General features: G+C 39.5%; 1 protein-coding gene across 2 annotated transcripts in view; it reads right to left on the reverse strand.

The window, feature by feature from the left end:
- LOC136883579 (ras-related protein Rab-32) overlaps positions 1 to 25,292 on the reverse strand; it is a 333,780-nt gene that overhangs the window by 276,104 nt on the left and 32,384 nt on the right. For both annotated transcript variants that reach the window (XM_067155976.2, XM_068229568.1), the window contains exon 2: positions 628 to 660. In XM_067155976.2, coding sequence (XP_067012077.1) covers positions 628 to 660 — 33 coding nt within the window. The remainder of the gene's footprint in view (positions 1 to 627; positions 661 to 25,292) is intronic.

The raw sequence follows: 25,292 nt of genomic DNA on the forward strand, positions 1-25,292 counted from the left end.
CCAAGAACTACACCACACCATTGAAATGCAGTTCAGTATTTCATACACATATCAGAGCTCACTCTAGAAATAACGGGCTCTTAATCTGAATGCTGCACTAACTCAGCTCAGCGTGAAAAATGAATCCTCCTTGTGCACGGAAACTAAACGTGGTGCACGGAACCAACTCTCACAAGACAACGGGATGAGACTACGCATGCGCGCGTGACTAAACACTATGTACCAACCCTGCAAACTGGAAATCCCTACGGGGGCGAAATTAGGTGCGGGGACGGAATTTGGCTCAATGATGAAGATGTAACAGATGATCAGAAGAGCAATCTGAAGCAGCAGACGTTGGTCGTTTACGGTGTTTTATGCTATGGAAAATGTTGTTGCTATAAACTTTTTTTGTTATCTAGCAATCGAAGAACTCTCAGAAAGTAATCAGACGAGCATTTTTATAACAGTTGTTTGAGGAAATGTTTCTCGATCACATGAAACGCCAAGCAGTTATGACCTTAAGCCTTTCTCGTTCAGTCGAAAAAGACGCTTGCAGCGAATTCTCACAGTAAACATTTCGCGAAAAGAAGTCTTATTGAATGTCCATTAGTATCATCTTTATAATATATAAAATTAGTTACTTACCCTCTGTGTATCTTCTGACAATGGCGGTTTTTCCTGTAAACAGAAGAAAACAAATAAATTACAACAGGTCAAAAATTTCGTTTTAATTCTGTTTTATAAAAATATGAAAGGAACATTGTACATGCACTCAATTCTCGATTAACCAGGATAATGTAGGGTTAAGACTTCCCGGATAAGTAAAATCGCGGTTAACCCGCGTAAAAGGGGATGGAGATATCTGTGGGAGAAATTTACAGTTCAGAGCAGTTTTAAAGTAAGCAAACTTCTTAAAACTTTCCAATTGCTTTTTTTAAAATTTGAAACTTTTTCAGCTATCTGTCATACATAAAATGCCCCTTGCGACAGATTTCACATCGGATTCACCTGAATTTTTCAGAGAATGTTTGAATATGTTCAGAAATTAAAAGTAGTTGTTCATTTTATTATCAGCTGAATAGTACCTTACATTTTTGCCCATTGAATAATTCATGAAAAATTGAAAACAATTATGATATCTCCGATAGTTTATACCAGACAGGAAAACCCGAGTTGTTCTTAAATATATGAATATTTTTGACAAATCAGCCAAACTATAGCCCAAAAAAATGAACACTATGCCTCAAGGAGCATTTTCCATTCAACATATACCAATTATTTGTCAAAAACTTGGTAACTAATTAACTAATCACTTCCAAATTTTGTGTGGGGCTATATCTTATTAATATGAGCTTGTGGTTTAAATTTTGTCTTGATAAGTGGAAAACTGTAGAAGTTGCAAAATTTCAGTCGTGACTCCCCTTAACAGTGTTGCCAGCTTGAGAGAAACTTGCCCTGGATGAGAAAATAATGGGAGCGGTTGTGGAATTGCGGGAAAAAGAGGAAGAATTAGAATATACATAAAATGTGTGACTGCGGGGAGGAAAAACGACCATCCGGCATATCGTCACTGAATGCCCAAGGAGATCATACTTAGAGCCATTAGAAGATTTTGTATGGGCTACAAAAAAGACTATTCAGAGGTTGGACAATTTAGATTTAAATTTATGAAGTCTCCATGAGTTTAGCTGATTGTTTAGTGTTTATGTTTCCTTTCTTTTTTTCTTCAAGTCTTGAATATTTCATGTTACTTATAACACTGTGTACTGTACTAGCAATAAGTTAAATAAATAATAAACAGTAGGAAATTTTTAGATCGCTACGCCCTAGTTACATAAAACATTATACATTATACCATTTCTTTATACGTTTAAACAAATGAATTAACCTCTTAAAATGAAAGCGATACTTACAATTTCGTAAGAATAGTACAGCATGTGTTAATGTTTTTGCTCAAACGCTGTAACTTAAAACCAACTATTGATGCTATAAGTGGGTAACATGAATGCAAGACAATGCCTGGTTAAATAAATAAATAAATAAATAAATAAATAAATAAATAAATAAATAAATAAATAAATAAATAAATAAATAAATAAATAAATAAATAAATAAATAAATAAATAAATAAATAAATAAATAAATAAATAAATAAATAAATAAATAAATAAATAAATAAATAAATAAATAAATAAATAAATAAATAAATAAATAAATAAATAAATAAATAAATAAATAAATAAATAAATAAATAAATAAATAAATAAATAAATAAATAAATAAATAAATAAATAAATAAATAAATAAATAAATAAATAAATAAATAAATAAATAAATAAATAAATAAATAAATAAATAAATAAATAAATAAATAAATAAATAAATAAATAAATAAATAAATAAATAAATAAATAAATAAATAAATAAATAAATAAATAAATAAATAAATAAATAAATAAATAAATAAATAAATAAATAAATAAATAAATAAATAAATAAATAAATAAATAAATAAATAAATAAATAAATAAATAAATAAATAAATAAATAAATAAATAAATAAATAAATAAATAAATAAATAAATAAATAAATAAATAAATAAATAAATAAATAAATAAATAAATAAATAAATAAATAAATAAATAAATAAATAAATAAATAAATAAATAAATAAATAAATAAATAAATAAATAAATAAATAAATAAATAAATAAATAAATAAATAAATAAATAAATAAATAAATAAATAAATAAATAAATAAATAAATAAATAAATAAATAAATAAATAAATAAATAAATAAATAAATAAATAAATAAATAAATAAATAAATAAATAAATAAATAAATAAATAAATAAATAAATAAATAAATAAATAAATAAATAAATAAATAAATAAATAAATAAATAAATAAATAAATAAATAAATAAATAAATAAATAAATAAATAAATAAATAAATAAATAAATAAATAAATAAATAAATAAATAAATAAATAAATAAATAAATAAATAAATAAATAAATAAATAAATAAATAAATAAATAAATAAATAAATAAATAAATAAATAAATAAATAAATAAATAAATAAATAAATAAATAAATAAATAAATAAATAAATAAATAAATAAATAAATAAATAAATAAATAAATATAAATAAATAAATAAATAAAAATAAATATATATAAATATAAAAATAAAAATAAATATATATAAATATAAAAATAAAAATAAAAATAAATAAATATAAAAATAAAAATATAAATAAATAAATAAATATAAATAAATAAATAAATATAAATAATTAAAAATAAATAAATAAATAAATAAAAATATAAATAAATAAATAAATAAATATTTTGTGGTGTTTAGATAAACACTTCTTGTTGTAGATATTCCTAGTTATACCGTATGCTCTTTTCATCTTGTGAATCCTTTCTTCTAAAGTGGACTTTTTAATGCTATTTGTTTGGGGCGTCGATCTACGAAGATCTTTTGCCCCTACTTTCACCATATGTGAGAAACCTGCGTGTATTATGTAAATGGCGGAAGTGTAAAGTGTTGAATGTGAGGAAAGGACGTTAAGGACGACACAAACACCCAGTCCCCACGCCAGGGATATTAATCATTTACAATTAAAAACCCCTGACCCGGCGGTGAATCAAACCCGGGGCCGCCGGGTGACAGGCGGACACGTTGCCCCCTACACCGCGGGGCCGGACTATTGAATTATTTCTCCCAAATATCTGAAATTATTTACCTTCCTTATTCGAACAATTTGTGTTTTTAGACATTCTGGAACGTTTCTTAAAATATCTGTCATACATTTGTTTTTTCCCCGCAGAAATTCTTTAACCTCTGTTTTTTGTATTGCAGCATTTTTCAGGTTTTCTGAAAGTATGGCAAAAGCATCTGCAAATGCTAGAAAATTTCAAAACTTCTCTTCTTTCTTCCCCGTGCTATTGGGGATAGCTTGTGTTCTTTCAATATTTCATTCCAAATTCTTAATAATTTTCTCCAGGACACAGTTGAATAGGAGTGGAGATAAACTAACACCTTGCCCTACACCTGTATTTATTATGAATGGTTCAGATATTTCACCCACAAATTTTACTTTTGATATGGTGTCTGTGAGGGTTTCTTGGATTAGGTTTTCCAATGTGGTTAAGGGAGGATGGGACTGAGTTTTTGGTGAAAAAAGTAAAAATTATCGATTTTTCAATTTGTGCATATTATTGTACGCCGGACTCCTGCGGATCATTTGGCGGTGGTATTTTTCGGGTTTCGTCATTTTTAAAGTACTAGCGAAACATTTAAATGTCCGGTTGAGTCCCCATCCACTAGCTTTTACTTAGGAAAATTTGGTTTCAAATTCCATGAGAATTTCATGGGTTGTTAACACCTGTATTGTCTTGATACTAACAGAAGGAACTTTTTATAATGTTGATACTTTAAAAGATAGTAGCCTTCAAAGTGGTATTTTTAGCATAATTTGAGAAAAACATAAACACATAAAACACATTTTTTCCTCGCACTCATGGACTATATATGCAGACTTTCTCTCTGTTAAAATTATTTCCATACCTTGAAGTGCCTGTACACCAGTTTTCAATGTGATATTTGAAGTAACTGTTCAGCTGGAGCATTTTTTATGCTTATCGATTTAAAAAAAATTAAATTGTAAGTGTTAATTTCTTAGAAAGTTCTGTTGCTATTTTCCTGAAAATTGGTATATGGCCTTATTTCACCATTAGGAGACCATAAACCAAATTTTATTCAATTCTATCAATAATTACTATTTTTTATAAATTCAGTCCTAACATCCCTTAACTCCGAACCTTCGGATTATATATATATATATATATATATATATATATTCGTTTACGGCCATTAGAGACCACGTTAGATAACAATTACATGTTTCTGGAAGCCTTCCTCACAGCCCAGAACTTCAGCATCCTCTCTCTGGCAGCCTGTCTTCTTTCGTCCGTCCACCCACGGTTAAGTTTTGGTTCGTCATGGAATCCCTGAAACCTGTCGATCACTGACCTAAACTTTGTTCGGTTTGAGATGTCTTCCGAATTTAGTCCCACCTGTCTGAGATCCTTTCTCACCTCCCTGAACCATTTGTCTGACACTTTAGGTCTGCTGTCTAGTATTGTGAAAATCCTTTTCGTTAGTCTCTTCTCATCCATTCTAAATAAATGCCCATAGAATTTAAGTCTCCGTTTTCTCATGGACTCAGTTAGCCTTTCATTGTCTCGGTAAAGTTCTTCCCTTCCTCGCAGCCTATACTGTCCATCCACAATCTTTGGACCCATTATTTTGCGAAGGATCTTTCTTTCAAATTTCTCAGCTTCTCTCAGTCCCGCTTTTCCTGTCATTTGGAGGCATTCACTAGCATACAGACATTCCGTTTTAATCACTGTATTGTAGTGCCTTAGTTTAGCTCGTCTGGAGATGGTTTTCTTCTTGTATATAGGATATGTCTTACGAAAAGCCGCAGCCATTTTCTCCCGTCTGGTGTTGTTTGCTTCTCTTTCATTTGTTTTCAATTGCACTATTTCACCCAAATACTTAAAGCTATCAACTTTTTCTATTTTACCGTGTTCTGTCTTCAGGTACCGAGGGGCTGTTTTGATGTTTGTTATATATTTAGTTTTCTCGAAAGAAATCTGTAGTCCTGCTTTTTCTGCTTGTAGTTTTAGTACTTTCAGCTGTTCTATTGCTGTGTCAGTATTCCTAGATAGTAGCGCAACGTCATCAGCAAAGGCAAGGCAATTAATCATGACACCACTTTTTGACCCTCCAATGTATACTTGGTTATTATTATTATTATTATTATTATTATTATTATTATTATTATTATTATTATTATTAAAGCCCGGATTTTTATGCAGTAATAGGTTAGATTGCAAACTAATTTGGCTAGTAGGAAGTGTCGGCCACCCGCTCTGCCATAGCGTAGTAAGAGTAACATAAATTATAGGGGTTTTGATGGATCTTACCCCTAATGTCTATGCAATCCCCAGATCACAACGGTTGTGAAGGTAGACTATACTTGCAACTCGCTTCAGTAAGTTTGCATTCTAACCTATTACTGCATAAAAGTCCGGGCTCTAATTATTATTATTATTATTATTATTATTATTATTATTATTATTATTATTATTATTATTATTATTATTTCGTGTGGCTATTTCTAGCCGAGCGCAGCCCTTGTAAGGCGGACCCTCCGATGAGGGTGGGCTGCATCTGCCACGTGTAGGTAACTCCGTGTTATTGTGGTGGAGGATAGTGTTATTTGTGGTGTCTGAGTTGCAGAGATGTTTGGGGATAGCACAACTGCCCAGCCCCCGGGCCATTAGAATTAATCAGTGAAGGTTAAAATCCCCGAGCCGGCCTGGAATTGAACCCGGGACCCCCTGAACCGAAGGCCAGTACGCTGACCATACAGCCAAAGAGTCGGCCATTATTATTATTATTATTATTATTATTATTATTATTATTATTATTATTATTATTATTATTAATTTCTAGTTCAACGATGTATACACTTTCTAACTCCCTGTCTGGATCACTGGTAGTGTGTTGACCTCCAGATGCCAAGATAGCGTGTATTACCTGGAAGATGTAGATGGGTTATTGAAGGGGAGAGTACCGTATTGGGTACTGCATGTCAGGCAATGCCGGCACCTGGAACACCTCTGGTAACAAATTTGGTGTTCATCATCAGTGTCTAGAGGCAATGCCTTGTCTATGCAACCAATTTTTTTTTTTTGCCTTCAGCTCCTCGTTTTGTTTCATAATAAGAACTATAATGAAGACTGTGCCAAGTATTGAAGGAATGTTTTCCTCGGTCTTCCTCGGCATTTCATCCGCGTGATTTTCCCTTCCAGTAGTTTGGTAAGAAAGCTAGCATGTCACAAGATGTGGCCAGTGAATTTAGCTCCTCTTCTCTTTTGTATCGTAAGCATCAGTTCTTGCAGAACGTTTCTGTTTGTTCTCCTGTCAATCCATTGAATCCTTAGCATTCGTCTCCAGACCCACATCTCAAACGCTTCCAGTTGTTTTCAATCTCGATCTCTGACTGTCCAAGGTTCTCAGCCATACAACAGCACACTCCGTAGAAAAGACATCACAAATTTATTCCTAATTCCGAACTCTAAATTTGCACTGATTAAAAGATTTCTCCCATTACTGTTTGGCAAGCGCCATTCACCTTTTTATCTCTCTGCTGCACCTGGTGTCATTGGTGATCAGATTTGCTAGATAAGGGAAACTGGTGACTTGTTCCACTATCTTGTCAGTAAGCTTGATGTTGGTGTGAATTCGTTCAGGATGTTTACTTACAACTATTACCTCGGTCTTCTTAATATATATATATTTTTTTTTTGCTAGGGGCTTTACGTCGCGCCGTCACAGATAGGTCTTATGGCGACGATGAGATAGGAAAGGCCTAGGAGTTGGAAGGAAGCGGCCGTGGCCTTAATTAAGGTACAGCCCCAGCATTTGCCTGGTGTGAAAATGGGAAACCACGGAAAACCATTTTCAGGGCTGCCGATAGTGGGATTCGAACCTACTATCTCCCGGATGCAAGCTCACAGCCGCGCGCCTCTACGCGCACGGCCAACTCGCCCGGTCTTCTTAATATTAATGTTTATGCGTGAATCTGACAATGCTAATAACAATACATTCAGTATTTGGATAACTCTTTCTCGAAGTCTGCTACAATTGCTATGTCATATGCAAATCGGTGCCCATTTACGTTTGGTATGTGTGTTAAACTTAGTTATGGCTTCTTTAATGAATACATTAAAAAGGTACGGTGAGAGACAACAGCCCTGCCTTACACATTTCCTGATTTTTTATGTCTGTACACTTCCTCCGATGTCTACAATTTGGTGTTTACCAGATAAAATTACAATTCAACCACTAATCACCCAGCAGAAATTGACAAGCAGGCTGTCTAAATTGGCGTCAAATCAAATTATCCACACAGGGTAGCTCAGACAATACGATTGCTATTCTCTTTCTTGCTACTACTGTCTTGCAAGCGGGTCTTTTGTCACACGATGAGTAACGAAACAGCAGCCTTGAAGTGGTTCCGCTCCTGCTTATCAGACAAGTAGCCATTAAAGAGTATCATAATCTTAATACGTGAACTGACTTGCAGTATAACGTGCCAACTTGACTTTCCTTATCTTGGTCACGATGGAAAACCCTACTTCATGCACTTATGCCGTTTAACTCTTTAAAGCGCTGCCATTCACAATAGCATATACTGACACTAAGAAATTGTAGATATTCGTTTAGCAGCTAAACGTATGGATGTAGACTAGAAACGTTCGTGAAAACTAGATGTCTATAAAAATAAAATTATAATTTTGTCTATATAGGCCTTACTTTAAATTTTCTTCTCGTACGCCTTAAAAATAGTCCTGCCCCATGGATAAATGGTTGGCAAGCTGACCGTTGGTCCAGTGGGTCCCGGGGTCGATTCGCAGCCGGGTCGGGCAATTTAAGCTTCATTGGTTAATTCCAATACCTCGGAGTCTCTCTCTCTCTCTCTCTCTCTCTCTCTCTCTCTCTGTGTGTGTGTGTGTGTGTGTGTGTGCGCAGTCTTCAGCATTAGAATTATCATAGGTAGGACCCCATCCTCACTGATGTGCAGGTCACCTACACGACGTCAACTCGAAAGACCTGCACAAGGACTCTTCGGAGACCACACTACATTATTATTATTATTATTATTATTATTATTATTATTATTATTATTATTATTAAGATATCACTGACTAAGCATATAAAATACAAAAATAAGTTCAACTTTTCAACCTTTTCTGTTTGTTAAATCACTGGAAGACTGAAATTTTGGCCATTTTCCGTCAAAAAAATTCTTCATTTCTTTCTCTTTCAAAATTTGTAATTACTTTCACCTTACCACCATTGTTGAAGCTCTTACGTCAAAAGAAAACCGAAGTAGTCGCGTGTTTAGAGAGCAAATCCAAACGTTCAATTCCTGTTTTCCCACTTTTATATTTTTCAGCACATTGTCGCTTACAAACCGCTCCTTGCATAATATTTTCTCTCATATTCCGCTGAAACTTTCAGGAACTCTTCCAGTATGTATAGGAACTAAAGTTACTATGCATTGTCGTCTTCAAGTGAATAATACTACCTTTTCTTTTTGGTTTTGAAATTTCAGTGAAATCCATCGCTTTGTAAGTTAGAGAAATTTGAAAATTTCTATCTTCGGCACGTCTTTTCTAAAAACAAAACGCGCGATTAACCGTTAATTTTACATGTATAAGGTTCGGAAGTTAAGTACCGAGCTCGATAGCTGCAGTCACTTAAGCGCGGCCAGTATCCAGTAATCACGAGATAGTCGGTTCGAACGTCACTGTAGGCAGCCCTGAAGATGGTTTTCCGTGGTTTCCCATTTTCACACTAGGCCAATGCTGGGGCTGTATCTTAAGGCTACAGCCGCTTCTTTCCCACTCATACATACATCCCGCCCCCGTGACAGCGGAATTAACCTATGATCTTTAAATCCCCAACCCTGCCGGGAATCGAACCCGGGACCCCTGAGACCAAAGGCCAGCACGCTAACCATTTAGCCATGGAAATTGAAAATAAAATTTAGCGCAAGTGACATTTTCTGTGCCTCATGGTGATATTCAATAAAATTCGATCGATAAAAATCTTATGCATCAATATTCTCAAAGTTTTGTGTGATGTTTTATCATAAAATTATGTATTAGTGGTTGAAATTTCATTGTGATGAGCAGAAAATTGAAGAATTTAGAAATTTTAGTAATGAATCCCGTTAATATAATTTACGGAAACTCGATATTTAATTCTCCATGTGAATGGGGGCAGAAGAATATATCCACGGTATCCCCCGCATATCGCAAGAGAAGACTAATTGGCGGGTCCTCAGGGACATTCAGTTTGGGGAGAGCGTCCATTGGCGACCACGTGACCCTTAGCAGAGTCTCACACTGCTTCCATTTACATTCATTTATTCATTCATTTATTCATTGTCCCATGTGGAATGTTCTCATCTTGTCTGCTGGAGTGCCGCAGATATAGGCTGAGATAATTCAATTCATTCATTCATTCATTCATTCATTCAGTATTAATTCATGCGTTCAGTTATGCATTCATCGTTCGATTTCGTAAGTAGGGAAACACTCATCCGAAAACTCAGTCTGTTGATTGGCGAAAATATTTTCAGACATCTTAAGATACAATTTCATTCAAATATCTGATGATATCACCTTATCGAAGAGTTTAATTCAAACTAATGGTGTTCTACAAGGAGATCCGATTAGTCCATTACTGTTCAACACCATGACAGCAGACATTAGAAATATCATTAAGGACAGTTCAGCAATACTTATACTACGTGCAGGTGATATGGTAATAGGTTCAGAAAACAGAAGAGCTCCAGAAGGTACTGAACAGACTCAGTTCACGGGCCCAAAAAAGACTTACAAATAAATAATGACAAAAATTAACAAATGACTTTCATAAGAAGCGGTAAACTTTCTCCAAAATATACATTGACCCTTCAAAATAAACTTCGAGAAGTAGTACAAAAATTTAAATATCTCGGGAGTTACTCTTCAAACAACACCGGATTCTTTTAATAATCATATCAAAGAACATCAGCAATAAAAGCAATTTACAACATTCCATCATTTAAGGGTAGAAATGCATTGTGAAATAACACTGCTGAGATTTTTCCTATCAAATTTCATATCATTGGCAATGGAACAGGGTTATTCCATGAAAATAATTGTATAGACATTACTTGCTGTTTAAAAATCTACAGTTTTAAAACAATAACTGTCCGACTCGTTGGCTGAACGGTCAGCGTACTGGCCTTCGGTTCAGAGGGTCCCGGGTTCGAATCCCGGTGGAGTCGGGGATTTTAATCGTCTCTGATTAATTCTTCTAGCCCGGGGACTGGGTGTTTGTGTTTGTCCCAACACTTTCCTCTTCATATTCACACAACACACTACACTAACAACCACCACAGAAACACGCAATAGTTGATTACATCCCTTCATATAGGGTTGGCGTCAGGAAGGGCATCCGGCCGTAAAACAGGGCCAAATCCACATGTGCGACACAGTTCGCACCAGCGACCCCACAGGTGTGGGAAAAGCTGTAGAAAAAGAAGAAGAGTTTTAAAACAATAACTGAATTTCATGACAGTGACAGTAAATTTTTTGTTATTGTTGGAGGTTAGCTTACTCGTAATCTTTCTTGTAGGTACTGAAATAACTTACATTTGTATATATTGTATTGATGAAATGAAATGGCGTGTGGCTTTTAGTGCCGGGAGATCCCAAGACGGGTTTGGCTCGCCAGGTGCAGGTCTTTTGATTTGACTCCCGTAGGTGAGCTGCGCGTCATGATGAGGATGAAATGATGATGAAGACAACACATACACCCAGCCCCCGTGTCAGGGAAATTAACCAATGATGGTTATAATTCCCGACCCTGCCGGGAATCGAACCCGGGACCGCTGTGACCAAAGGCCAACACGCTAACCATTTAGCCATGGATCCGGACATTGTACTGGTAATTAGTGTGTATGATGTGAACGTCCCAGTTGACTAGAAAATGAATAGGAATCACAAGAGTATGTCTCAGTGTGTTAGCCTGTACTCGTGGAAACGAACGGATGTACGGGAGAAATAGAACATTATGGGGAACGTTATGTCAGAAGTAACAAATATTTATGAATAGTTTTTGGTTTTATAAGGTATTAACAGTTTCTTAAGTAATCTAAACGAGTGTGTTATTCAAGCGGAGAGAATGCGTATCGCCTCAAGTCCCATCCAAAGTGTGACGTCATCAGAGCTACAGTGCGGCCTGTATATCACGAAGGCAGTGTTCCTGCCTAGGTTCATGGATGTGAGAATCTGAGGATTGCAATATTTGTTACAGAATATGAAATATAAATATTTCAATCAGAGCCGACGCCCTACTTTATCACTCCCTGCGCCTCCCCCCCCCCCACCCCCCGAACTTTGAGGACCTTTGTCCTACACTATATAACAATGTTAACGTCTAGCACAAACATAAAACATCTCAGAAACTAGATCGGATGTAATTAGTAAGTAGGTGTACGGTAGTAATTTAAGGTTAGTAATAGATAAATGAATTGTAACAAAATCATGCAGGCATCACAATAATTTGGATGATGATGCTTGTTGTTTAAAGGGGCCTAACATCGAGGTCATCGGCCCCTAATGGTACGAAATGAAAGAACAAAAATGTCAAATTCATCCACTGACCAAAATATAAAAAAAGTCATGAAGAATGAATGGATGGACATGAACCCAACAAAAAAAAAACAAAAAAAAACAAGCAAAATACAGTGGATCAGACTCAAACAAAGATCATAAATAATTGATTACTGACCAAGGGACCACTCAGAAAGCACAATGATGCATGATGTCTAAAGGGGTGCTAAATGCACGTCTAAGGCCCCACAGAATGGTACATGTCGCGAGTAAAGTAGAGCCATGGTATTTGTCATGTTGGGGTACTAATCAAAAGTAGCGAAACTTACGGTGTTCCACACAAGATGGTACTACTCACAAGTATTGTACTTCGTACAGGTAACGCAGACCCACGGTGTCGCTCATATAGTGGTACAACTCACAGGCTACGCCCAGACCCGCGGTATTGCTCACATGGGTACGACGCACGGGTTCTGGAAACCCACAGGGGAACCAACTCTCTGCTGCTACTAATCACAAACCCATTTCGTACCGAATATAGTGGTACAACTCGCAAGTACAGGCAACCCATGGTGTTCCCCGCGTGATGGCACGAATCAAAAGCAGTTTCATGGTTCAAATTTAAACATCCCTTGGTCGCCCCTTTTAGTCGCCTCTTACGACAGGCAGGGGATACCGTAGGTGTATTCTTCATCTGCGCCCCCCGCCCACAGGGGGTAGTGTGTTTGGTCCGCGAGAGGTATATTATTTCCCTCAAGTCCGCCGGCAAGCCGGTTAGGACCCCCCTATCCGCCACCTGGGACGCATCACGTGGGAGTATCACATCTCCCCCTGCTACGCCAGCGTAGTAGGTTCGTGGCACAATAATTTGGACTGCAACGAGTGCTTACTCTCTGTTGTATGTCCGTCGCTCCCTTCTCGATCCGCCAGCCAGCTACACGCGTGCCAGTGTGTTATTCTTCGAGCCTCGACGCGCAGCCCTCAGTGCGCGTGCCTGGAACGTCGTGTGTGCTATATAAAGGAGCTCCTAGCCTGTCCAGGCCCACTGACCCCGGTGTCCAGCTCCAGAATACACCCTACGTCGAGCACGGAGGCTACTCCTCTTGAAAATGTGCTTCGGCCAGGTGGACTGAATTTCTGGCAGTAAGAGGTCTCACGTCGGGCCACCGCTCCTTTTGCCTGTTCCGCTGTCCATGTCTAGTCTTACCATTATATGCCACTATCATTCCCTAGCTAATGCAAGCTCCTATTATCAACTTAGTTTCGCTAAGTAGGAACTCTTCAGTCATTGAACTTACGTTAATGAACTCAGACACTTCAACAAGGAAGGACTCTCTGAGATATTTACGTCAGTGCTTCTGATAGTTTTCGACTACCAAGAACTTTTCATGTCACAAGGACTATCTTTCCGAAATGATAATGAACGTGAATACTCCAACGTGTATATAGTGTACAAAGACAGACTCTTTCTCCAAATTCATAGTTCATTTTGCTTCGAGATAACTTTCAGTTTTGTGAGTGTAAATATTGTAATTTTACATGTGAAGCAAATAAAGAAGTTGTGTTTTTTGTAAACCCAACCTTGTTTACAACACTCTCCCCCCAGTTCGTGGCGATCCCGAACTAGGGGATGGGAGTAGCATATTTTATTCTACTTTTGCGTACGTACTCTTTCCTACTTTATCTCTCTTTGTTCTCTTCTAATAGTACGGTATTAGTTTGCGAGACCTGGAGAGTCCTTCACTTTCATGCCCTTCGTGGCAACTCCCTGTCCTGTTCCTTGTACTGATTTTTGTATGACAAGGCCGACACCAGACTCCGTAACTCGTCAGGTATCAGGTTGCAGGCGCGTGCTGCACCTAACTGTGAAGTGGGTGTACTATATGATGGTGTGTGCAGGGTTCAGTTGATATGTAACTACAGTAACGTATTTTTCGTTCACGTAGGGAACTGATGATGCTTGTTGTTTAAAGGGGCCTAACATCTAGGTCATCGGTTCCTAATGGTACGAAATGAGACGAAATGTTATGACAATTTAAAAATCCATAATCCTCCACTGGCCGGAATTCGAAAACGTGAGGACGAAAATGAATGGATGGATATGAAGTTAAAACAATCAGTGGATCCGACCCGCAATGCCCCACATTCCCAGAAATTAGCGTTAAATAATAGTATTATTGACCAAGGGGCTGCTTCTAAAGCACAATCCTGAATCGATGATGCTTGTTGTCTAAAGGGGTCCAAAATCAAGGTCATCGGCCCCTCATAATGGTACTTATCGCTAGGAAAGTAGAACCGTGCTATTTGTCATGTTGCGGTACTAATCAAAAGTAGCGTAGACTCGTGGTATTCCACACATTATGGTACTACTCAAAGGTGACGAAATTCGCACATGTAACATAGATCTACGATGTTTCTCACATAGGTGTACTAATAACAGGGACTCGTACTATCCCATGGTGTTCCTCAGATAGTGGGTACTAATCATAGGCAAGGCAGACCCATAGTGTCGCTCACCCATGGTGTCGCTCATATAGGGGTACGAATCACAGGTACTGTAAAATACATCTAGAGCCACACACTGTCGCTACTAATCACAAACCAATTTTGTACCTAACAAAGTGGTAAAATAAAAAGGAATCGACTTGAAGCTGCTGAAATGTGGATACGGCGGAAAATGACCAGAACGAGCTGGACGGAAAGAAAAACCAACCTGGAAGTCTTAAGGGAAGTTAAAGAAGAGAGAAGATTTTTAAACGAAATGGAAAACAGAAAATTAAAATTTATTGGACATGTCATCAGACACAATACTTTCATCACTAACATACTTGAAGGGAAAGTGCTGGGAAGGAAAGGCAGAGGAAGACCTAGGATGAAGTATTTGGACGTCATCAAGAAGAGGTTAGGTTGTGTCAATTACATGGAACTGAAACGGACAGCCAATGAAAGAAAAGAGTGGTTGCATCGACAAGGCATTAGCCTTTGTAATATTGATTGATAGTGGTACTACGCGCAAGTAAATGCGACCCATGGTGTTCCCTGCGTGATGATACTAATTACAAGTAGTCTCATGGTTCTAGTTTGATCATCCCTTGGTCGCCCCTTTTAGTCGCCTCTTACGACAGGCAGGGGGTACCGTGCGTCTCCCACCCACGGGGTCGTAAGGAACATTTCTTAGCAGACAAAGTAGGCCCCCATACTACGAAAAACGTAAACGTTTTAAGCGATAAAAATAATTAAACCTTCGTTTCAGTTGAACAACGCGTATTATTTCATACTGGTACCTCTGTTCTATTTGCAGAAGTTTACGAAAACTGGCCGATTATTAAAGTGGCCATCAAACCCTTACAAGTTACAAACCCCTGTACCGGTATCAATCAATCAATCAATACTGATCTGCATTTAGGGCAGTCACCCAGGTGGCAGATTCCCTATCTGTTGTTTTCCTAGCCTTTTCTTAAAGGATTTCAAAGAAATTGGAAATTTATTGAGCATCTCCCTTGGTAAGTTATTCCAATCCCTAACTCCCCTACCTATAAAGAATATTTGCCCCAATTTGTCCTCTTGAATTCCAACTTTTATCTTCATATTGGGATCTTTCCTATTTTTAAAGACGACACTCAAACTTATTCGTCTACTGATGTCATTTCAAGCCATCTTTCCACTGACAGCAGGGAACATACCACTTAGTCGAGCAGCTCGTCTCCTTTCTCCCAATTCTTCCCAGCCCCTAAACTTTGCAACATATTTGTAACGCTACTCTTTTGTTGGAAATCACCCAGAACAAATCGAGCTGCTTTTCTTTGGATTTTTTCCAGTTCTTGAATCAAATAATCCTGGTGATACACTGGAACCATACTCTAGTTGGGGTCTTAGCAGAGACTTTTATGACCTCTCTTTTAAATCCTTACAACAACCCCGAAATACCCTCATAACCATGTGCAGACATATGTACCCTTTATTTACAATCCCATGTATGTGATTACTCCAAGGAAGATCTTTCCTTATATTAACACCTAGGTACTTACAATGATCCCCAAAAGGAACTTTCACCCCATCAACGCAGTAATTAGTACTGGGAGGACTTTTCCTATTTGTGAAACTCACAACCTGACTTTTAACTCCGTCAAATCACCAAGCAAATGACTGCGCGGTTTGAGTCACATAGCTATCAGCTTGCAATCGGGAGATAGTGGGTTCGAACCCCACTGTCGGCAGTCCTGCATATGGTTTACCGTTGTTTCCACTTTTTTTGCTAGTTGTTTTACGTCGCACCGACACAGATACGTCTTAAGGCGACGATGGACAGGAAAGGCCTAGGAAGGGGAAGGAAGTGGCCGTGGCCTTAATTAAGGTACAGCCCCAGCACTTACCTCGTGTGAAAACGGGAAACCACGGAAAACCATCTTCAGGTCTGCCGACAGTGCGATTCGAACCAACTATCTCCCGGATGCGAGCTCACAGCTGCGCGCTCCTAACCGCACGGCCAACTCGCCCGGTGTTTCTCATTTTCACAGCGGGGGAATGCCGCCGTTGAACCTTAATTAAGGTGTTGTCTTCCCGTTAGCGACGGATCATTAAGTGTCCCATTTGCGACGAACTATGAATAATCATAGTCCTGAGTTTCCCATTAGCGACGGTACGTTGACCAATTGTGACAGCTCACTGGAAAACCCCTATTCGAGAATGAATTAAACATTTTTGAGATATAAATGTCACCCCCTGGTTTCATGACTTTCTTTCTTCACAAGTGACTTTACGTCACACCGACAATGTCTTATGGCGACGATGGGATAGAAAAGGGCTAGGAGTGGGAAGGAAGCAGCCGTGGCCATAAGGTACAACCCCAGCATTTGCCTGGTGTGAAAATGGGAAACCAAAGAAAATTATCTTCAGAGATGCCGACAATGGGGTTTGAACCCACTTCTCCCGAATGCTGTGCGCCCCTAACAGCGCGACCTAGTCTCTCGGTAGGTTTCGTAACTCCGTCGGCGGTTACCGAGTGGGCCTACAAGTGGCCACGGCAGGTCCGTGGTCCCACAGCTCTGCACTCCGACCGACTAACCGAACAAAGGTACGGTGGCCATGACTCTACGCCTCTGTATTCGGGAGACGGAGAGGGGCTGGTCCCCACCGTCGGCCGTCCTGTGAATGGTTTTCCGTGGTTTTCCATTTTCCTCCACTAAGGCGAATGTCGGGACAGTTCCTAGTTAAGGCCACGGCCGCCAACACTCCTATATTCTCCGCGCATCTTCGCCGATACGAATCTCCCGTTGTCACCATCTAGATGGCCCGCCTCCCTCCCTCAGGGGAGGGGTGAAAACAGTAGTAGCAGCAGCAGCAATAGTAGTTGTTCTTGTAATACAATATCGCAACATGTCATATGACTTCGATCGTGAAACAATTTGCTACTTTCTTGCACATATCCAAAGTCACATAGGATCAATGACTTGCAAAACAGTTTCTGTAACAACTCCTTAGGTTATCCACAATCTATCCTTGAACTTTCATATCTCAGTCATTATCTGCCCAGCAGTACAATTATGCTTGCCCACATGCTGGATCGTCAAGGTCTTGTCGATAAAAGTGGGACATTAAAGAACCGATCAGCTGAGTTTTTATAAACAATTGAAGCGTGTGCTGCCGAAAAAGTGTCTGATGCCGAGGGTCGAGAACTTCGAATCACACAGACAATCCTTAAAACAATATTCAGGAAAACGGTCTGGATTTCTGTCCGACGAACTGCTGCTGTTTGTAGGGATAACAGTTTAGTTTTGGGTTCAGCACAGTAGTTTCTCCATCAACACAGTCCGAATTCGAATCTTGACGCTGCCATAAAGCGGATGATTAGTGTTGCGGGAGGAAGTATAAAGGGGGCAAATATCCTCTTTCAACCCCTGGCAGTCGAATATGGGTGTCTGTTAACAATATTGTCAAGCAGACCATTTCAAGTCACGGTTTGCGGGCTAGGGAGCCCTGACGCTGACGTCCTCTCCCCCCTCCCCCTCCAAATACTCTCCGCCACTGTCAGAACTCACGCGCCTGGTTGCCTTTTCAGCCGATGTTACAAACGAACACTGACTTCAATGTTTTTAGGAAGAAAAAAAAAAAGGTCTTCATTAGTGCTATATTCGTGCTTTTAAGACGGAATTCCACTGTTCGAATATCGATTACAAGAGAAATATTTGGAGGAATTTTCATCCTTATAATTATGTGACTTGTCCGATTCCAACACTGACTTACTGTGAAGCCCTTAAACAATTCGACAATGGTTTAGGAATATTGAAGTAATGTCACCCGATTTGAACACTTTTTGTGACAAATAACGACAGGCACGTTATGAAGTAAATTTTGCAAAAATATGAAATTTTGTTTAGGATAAATATGAAACTATGAAAATATACTGAGTGGCCAAAAGTTATGTGAAGACACTGAATGTGATGTTAATAACGAGTTGCTCCTCCGCCAGCCCTCAAAACGGCAGCAGTACGGCGAGGCATCGACTCTACAATGTGTTGGAATCATTCTGGAGGAATATGGACCCACGCCTCTTGCACTTTCTACCTACAATTGGTCTTGTGTAGTTGGTGCGGGGTTTATGGAGCGTTCGCCACCATCGACAGAATCCCATAAATTCTCGATAGGATTAAGATCGGGAGATCTGGAGGGCCAATCCATGGTCGTAACTTCACTGGAGTGCTCCTCCAATCATCTGCGTGCCACCACAGAGCGATGACATGGAGCATTGAAACATGGTATCTCCATCAGGGTACTCTAGGGCCAGAAAGGGATGCAGATGGTCTGAAATAATGTCCGCATAACGTGTACTTGTCAACGCTCCCTGCAGCCGGACATTGGGGCTTAATTGCGACCGTAGAGACGCCCAGATCAAAACTGAACCAGCTCCCACCTGGACACAACCTTGCTGACACACTGGATCCACAGCTTCATGGGGCATACACCACACTCTCACGCGACCATCAGCTCGATACAACTGGAACCGGGATTCGTCGGACCATACCACACGCCGCCACTGTCCTATGGTCAATAGCAGGGCCTCTCAAACGTCCAAAATCTTACGCGTGCAAACAGAGGCGCAAGAGCTCCGTGCACTGTGCATCGCTGCCGCTCGGCATGGCTCGGATCAACGCTTCGTCTCTGGGCTACTCGGCTAAGCTCGGCTCAACTCGCCTATACTCGGCTCAAGTCAGCCCGGATTTGGAGCGCTACGGCGCAAGTGGGGCAGAGGGAGACAGGCAGAGCGAGCGAGACAAGTGTGAGGAAAGAGAGAGTAAGCGCTATTGCTCCAAATCGAGGAGTGGGGGGTCTGCACTCTGGTCAACCAAGCCAAGTCGTCTTTTGCACCGTGCACAGTGCATGCACCACGCGCGCATGCACCCTGAGAGGCCCTGGTCAATAGGGATGTATCACGCAAAACTTGTCCGCTAGGCAGCGTAATGGTAATATCCGGCATGCGTTTTCCGCTGCTCGACTGTTTTACATGAGACTCATATGGAGAATTCCTACATTTGTGATAATCGAAACGAAACTTTAGCTTTAAATGCATGAAAATGGAGTTACCATATTCTGTTAATGTTTTTAACAAGACGGGAAATGGTATAGGTGCAATGGCGATTGCGGATTTGGAAACTGAATTTAAGATAGGGGGCGAAAAATATCCGAAAAAAACCAAGAGTTAATTGAAAGGTAAGGACTAAATGCAGCAACTCCTTCTTTTAGATTTTTTGTTAAGATTGAATTCTTTAAGTACAAATAGCAGTTTGAAAACATTCCTGATACGGCATTTTTCTTTTCTTTGCAGGTTAGAGGCGTACCTAAGGCTCGACATTGGTGTGACAGCAGTGCCTGGTGCCTGGGGCTACATTCAGTACCCTACGACTGAAGTTCATTTCCCTGCAGCGCACGAGTTTCAGGATCTTGTTTCGGAACATAAGACAAATATAAATATTTCAAATTTGGAATTACTGAATTATTTCGTGTTCAGGAAGTCTGAAATTGATGGTGCTCCAGTGTCAAATTATAGATCACTGTGTGATTCAGGGTACCGCATACGGTGTTATGGCTATTTTCCTAATTCTATATTTTCTTGCTCTCAGAGTTATTTCCAAGGTACCGGTGCCACACCATGAAAATATCGAAGGTACAGCGTTCTCCTTAAGTCTTCGTCTTTCGTCTAAAATTACTGAAATAGGTCATATCAACTCTTCAGAATGTCACTACCGGTACCTTGTTATAAAATTATTTCTTAATTAGTACTAATTAGCTTACTTACCAGTTTTAGTAATGCAAATCTTCAACTGTAAGATGTTTCGAGCAGACCTTGATATTAGGAGTCACATTTTTATTTCGTAGGTCCTGTCTACGAATCGCACGCAACCACTTTTTAAGGAAAGGATCCTGCTTAAGAAATTGATGGTATGAATACGGTCGAGCTTGACTTTGGGACATTGGGACACAGCAGTAATCAGGAATCACAATTTTCTTGTTGTCTTTGTTGTCGTAACGATATATTTAATCTTTAACTTCATCATTTAACTAGGGAACTCCCATTAAAAATGTACCGGGCGGTACACCTCCACGCCGCTAATTTAAAATGTGCGCTAGTTGAAACTCCTCTGCTGGAGGAAGTCTGAACTTTATCGACGGTATTAATTTTCAAGTTTCTCAGAAGATGTCACTACTTGGAAAGTTTGGAGTTTTTGAACTGTGCCACTTTTGATGTATTTTTGTTTTACCGGTAGCAAGAAGTGTGAACTTTCTCTTCTAGAGGACACTACTGAAAAACTACAATGGTGCACCCTAGTGCGATGTGAAAGAACTGTTTTTTTGGAAAAATTTTTATTTCAAAAGTTTGTTTCTTGTTAAATTTCTTTCTGTTATTGTTTAAGTTGGCTGTATACCCCTCTCTTTCCCCTTGTTTTGTATTTAGCCAATCCCGAATTTCTTTAATTTCTGACCAATCTGATGTATCTTCCCCCAACTTGAATATGTTGCTGTACCCTAGCCAATAAAGTGATTGTGGGCGGGTGTTCTCTTCCCTAAAACGCCTCGAACTTTCCGCGAGAGTATATAAACTGCTGATTTTTGGGTCTCTGGGCCACTTCTGTACCATCTTTCAGTGTGTAAAGTACATAGCAGGGGGCGGGAAGCGCCTCTTTCTTCGGCAGCGGTCAACAACAAGGTAATGGCCGATTAATAACTTCTTTCTTTGCTAGCTCAGCAGTTTAACTCTCGGGGCGGGTCCGAAGCTTTTCCATAATGTAACCTTCCTTAAAATGTAAAGACCCTTGGTATCTATCCTATCTTTAAACTGCATATCGGGATAGAGAGTGCTTAACCCTCTCGAGCTCCCCCTCATATTGTTTGGAGGTGAACTTATTTTTTCTCAAACTATTCTTGTTTAACGTAATGTAAATTGTTTCTTTTTAAGTCACCTCTTTAGTATGGGATTAGCCCTTGTATTAACGGCCTAGTGCCAAGTAGGTTTTAAACAAAGCGTATTAGGAGCGCAAGTTCGCCTCCTCTCAAATTGTTATTTTAGAGGTCATGTAATTACTCCTTTTCTCACTTAATAGACCTCAGTCGGTTGGGTATTTTACCCCTGTGTCTATGTCCAGAGAGGACAACTTGAAGGTGGAGTTTGGTGTGGCCTTTGAGAGGCTTAAAGTTTGAGAGCGAGTGGCTCTTTCTTGAAAATTGAGTGTTGTGTGCCTCGAGGAGGCTTTTCTGTGTAATTTGGAGCAAGTGCTCCTGAACATGAATGGGGTTTTCTGCCCCTCTGTTAAAACTTATGTTGAAGTAAGGTTGGGCTGATTGCCCAAGAATTGTGAAGTAGGGGCGCTGAGCCCAAATCCGGTAAATATTGTAACTACATTTTGTTGACTTGCTACTCTGTACCTGCCATGCTTGTTATTTCTTCATTTTAAAAAGAAAATATAACCTTGTTAATTTTACATGAACTCTAATTTCGTAGCTTGAGACCCGTTCACACCCGCACCTTCTTTCACCTCTAACTACCGCAAAACTCGGTAACAAAAAACACATACAAACAAATAACGATCGACAAGCGCATACCGGGTACTACTCGTGAGACATCTATCGGTAGTGTTTCAGTACATCCCTATTACAGATGATCGCGGGCCCATGCACGTCGCTGAGCTCTGTGTCGAGGTGTCAGTCGTCGGCTGGTGAAGCCTATGCGATGCAGCTGCCTCCTTACAGTCCTCGTAGAAATGGGTTCCTGACTCCCAACATCCAACTGGGCGGTGATCTGACTCACAGTAGCCCGTCGAGCGCCCAGTATGCCTCTGCGGAGGCGAAGTGATATCCGTTCGTTAAACAACCTGTGGTCTTCCCGTGCGGCGGTTTAAGCGGATGGTAACTTTTTCTCAGCGATATTGAAGATCCACCCTGGACACTGTTGACCTCGGAAACCCGAATACGCGTGTAATCTCCGGAATACTATGACCCATGCGCCGTGCACCTATGGTCAACGCACGTTCAAAGTCGGTTAGCTTGCGACGTGCTGCCATCTTCACGACACTGGTGTCTGTGACAGACTGCTCAGCTACGCCGCAGCTAACCGCAACGCTCAGGGGTCATGCACGGCACATTTTCTGATGGACGCCCCTTCCCATGATTTTTGGCCACTCAGTGTATATTAATAATGAAAATGAAATTAAATGGCGTATGGCTTTTAGTGCCGGGAGTGTCCGAGGACATGTTCGGCTCACCAGGTGCAAGTCTTTTTATCTGACTCCCGTAGGCGACCTGCGCGTTGTGATGAGGATGGAATGATGATGATGACACATATACCCAGCTCCCGTGCCAGTGAAATTAACCAATGATGGTTTAAATTCCCGACACTGCCGGGAATCGAACCCGAGATCCCTGCGACCAAAGGCCAGCAAGCTAACCATTTAGCCATGGAGCCGGACATTAATAATATTACAACGCTACACGTTGACCGAGAGAATTCCTCTAGAGCGCTCTGAACCTCGTAAATTGCACGTTCCCTATAATCTCCGTCATTGTTAACCGTTTAACTTTGACGTTATCTCTACGTAAAGGCATTGCTCCTTAAGTGAGACAACCCGCTAAGTACTGAATGTACTGCGGGTTCGGGTAAGCCTTCGCCTGTAATTATTGGAGTGATCATTAAATGACTTGATTGTAGGATTACTCGAAGTTTACTGAACTAAGAGACCTATCAATTCCTGACGATTCATTGCCCGGTAATTCCGAAAAGAATAAAACGAAATAAACCAAATCGGTCCAGGAGAACGCATGGACGTACGTACGAACTGGACAAAGCTGTTTTGGTACCGTCTTAATATATAGATGACATACAATAAATCACAATTTTATCGTTTTAAACTTTTACTGGATTTAAATCAACACACAGGGATAACTATTATATCAGCAGTCAGCTAATAATTACTGTAATTACAATATTGTATACCTTCCCAAATATAAGCTCTTTAATGAGAATGACAATATGATACAAGCAGCTTGTCAATATTTTCTGGCAAGAGGTTGCATGTTCAGTGTTTTACCTCCTTCTTCTTTATCTGTTTATCCTCCAGGGCCGGATTTTCCCTTGGACTCAGCGAGGTATCCCACCTCTACCGCCTCAAGGGCAGTGTCCTGGAGCTTCAGACTCTGGGTCGGGGGATACAACTGGAAAGGATGACCAGTACCTCGCCCAGGCGGCCTCACCTGCTATGCTGAACAGGTACCATCCCGGCATTTGCCTGGAGGAGAAGTGGGAAACCAAGGAAAACAACTTCGAGGATGGCTGAGGTGGGAATCGAACCCACCTCTACTCAGCGGACCTCCCGAGGCTGAGTGGACGCCGTTCCAGCCCTCGTATCACTTTTTAAATTTCGTGACAGAGCTGGATATCGAACCCGGGCTTCTGGGGGTGGCAGCTAATCACACTAATCACTACACCAGTGTTGTACCTACTGTACAATAAAAAATATTGCTCCACATTACGTATCGTAATGGGAGTACAACTTGTAGCGCGCTATATTTGGTAGCTTAATATGTGCTGGTATTTCACTGCTCTTACCTTCAAACACCTTACTAATTTGAAGGATAATACTGTATAATAAATTATTTTCCAGCAATAAAAAAATTGTTTGCAGAAAATGCTTTTCTACGTGCCCCTGGAACTTGAGTCACTTGTTATGTCACGCCTTCTACGTACTGGACTAATGCCAGCAGTGGCAACTTCTCCATCATAGTCAGTACTCTGGAAAAATGTGCCTGTATGTACGCTAGGTAAGGTCTCCTTACTTGTTTGTACTGTGAAATTCCTCCTGTGCAAGTTGCACACAATTACTTGACTGAGAGTCAAAACTATCAATCCACCTTCCCAAAATGAACAAAAATCACAAGAAAGATGGGGATCGATTTATGTTGGTTAAACATGTAGGAAGTTAGCAACGAGGGCTAAAGAACATCGCAGGCACTTAAATCTCTGCCAGCCAGAGAAGCCCGCTGTGGCAGAAGAGCCAGCAAGTTAGGAAATATGTTTTTTTGATCTGGGTATACATATCGGGGTGTCACACAGAGACAAACATGTTTCCGTACATTTGGGAAAGGTAGGACAAGTTATTATTTTGCCTTTTGTGCCTATTTTAGCTTCCGTAGAATATTTGATAGTTTCACATTTTTTGCCTTTTTAAAGTTCTAGCGGATATTTTTGCTGTTATATATGTATAAAAATGAATCAATGGAAAGAAAAAATATAATTCCAATGTACTGTATTAATAATAAAGACAAAATCATTTTAATATATATAAAACACTTACATATTACACAAATCTCTATTGAAAAACCCACAAGTCAAATGGTGGAGAGGATTGCCAGGTTCTTGCTACGCAAAATGTAGTGGTGGTGGTAATTATTGTTTTAAGAGGAAGAACAACTTCGTAACCATCCTCTACTAACATTAATCAGAAGGAAAATGGAAGAGGTCCGATACTTCGAAAAATGAAGGTATCGACAAAAGAAAGGAA

Source organism: Anabrus simplex, chromosome 11 (genome assembly GCF_040414725.1).
Source record: "Anabrus simplex isolate iqAnaSimp1 chromosome 11, ASM4041472v1, whole genome shotgun sequence".
NCBI classification, from domain to species: domain Eukaryota; kingdom Metazoa; phylum Arthropoda; class Insecta; order Orthoptera; family Tettigoniidae; genus Anabrus; species Anabrus simplex.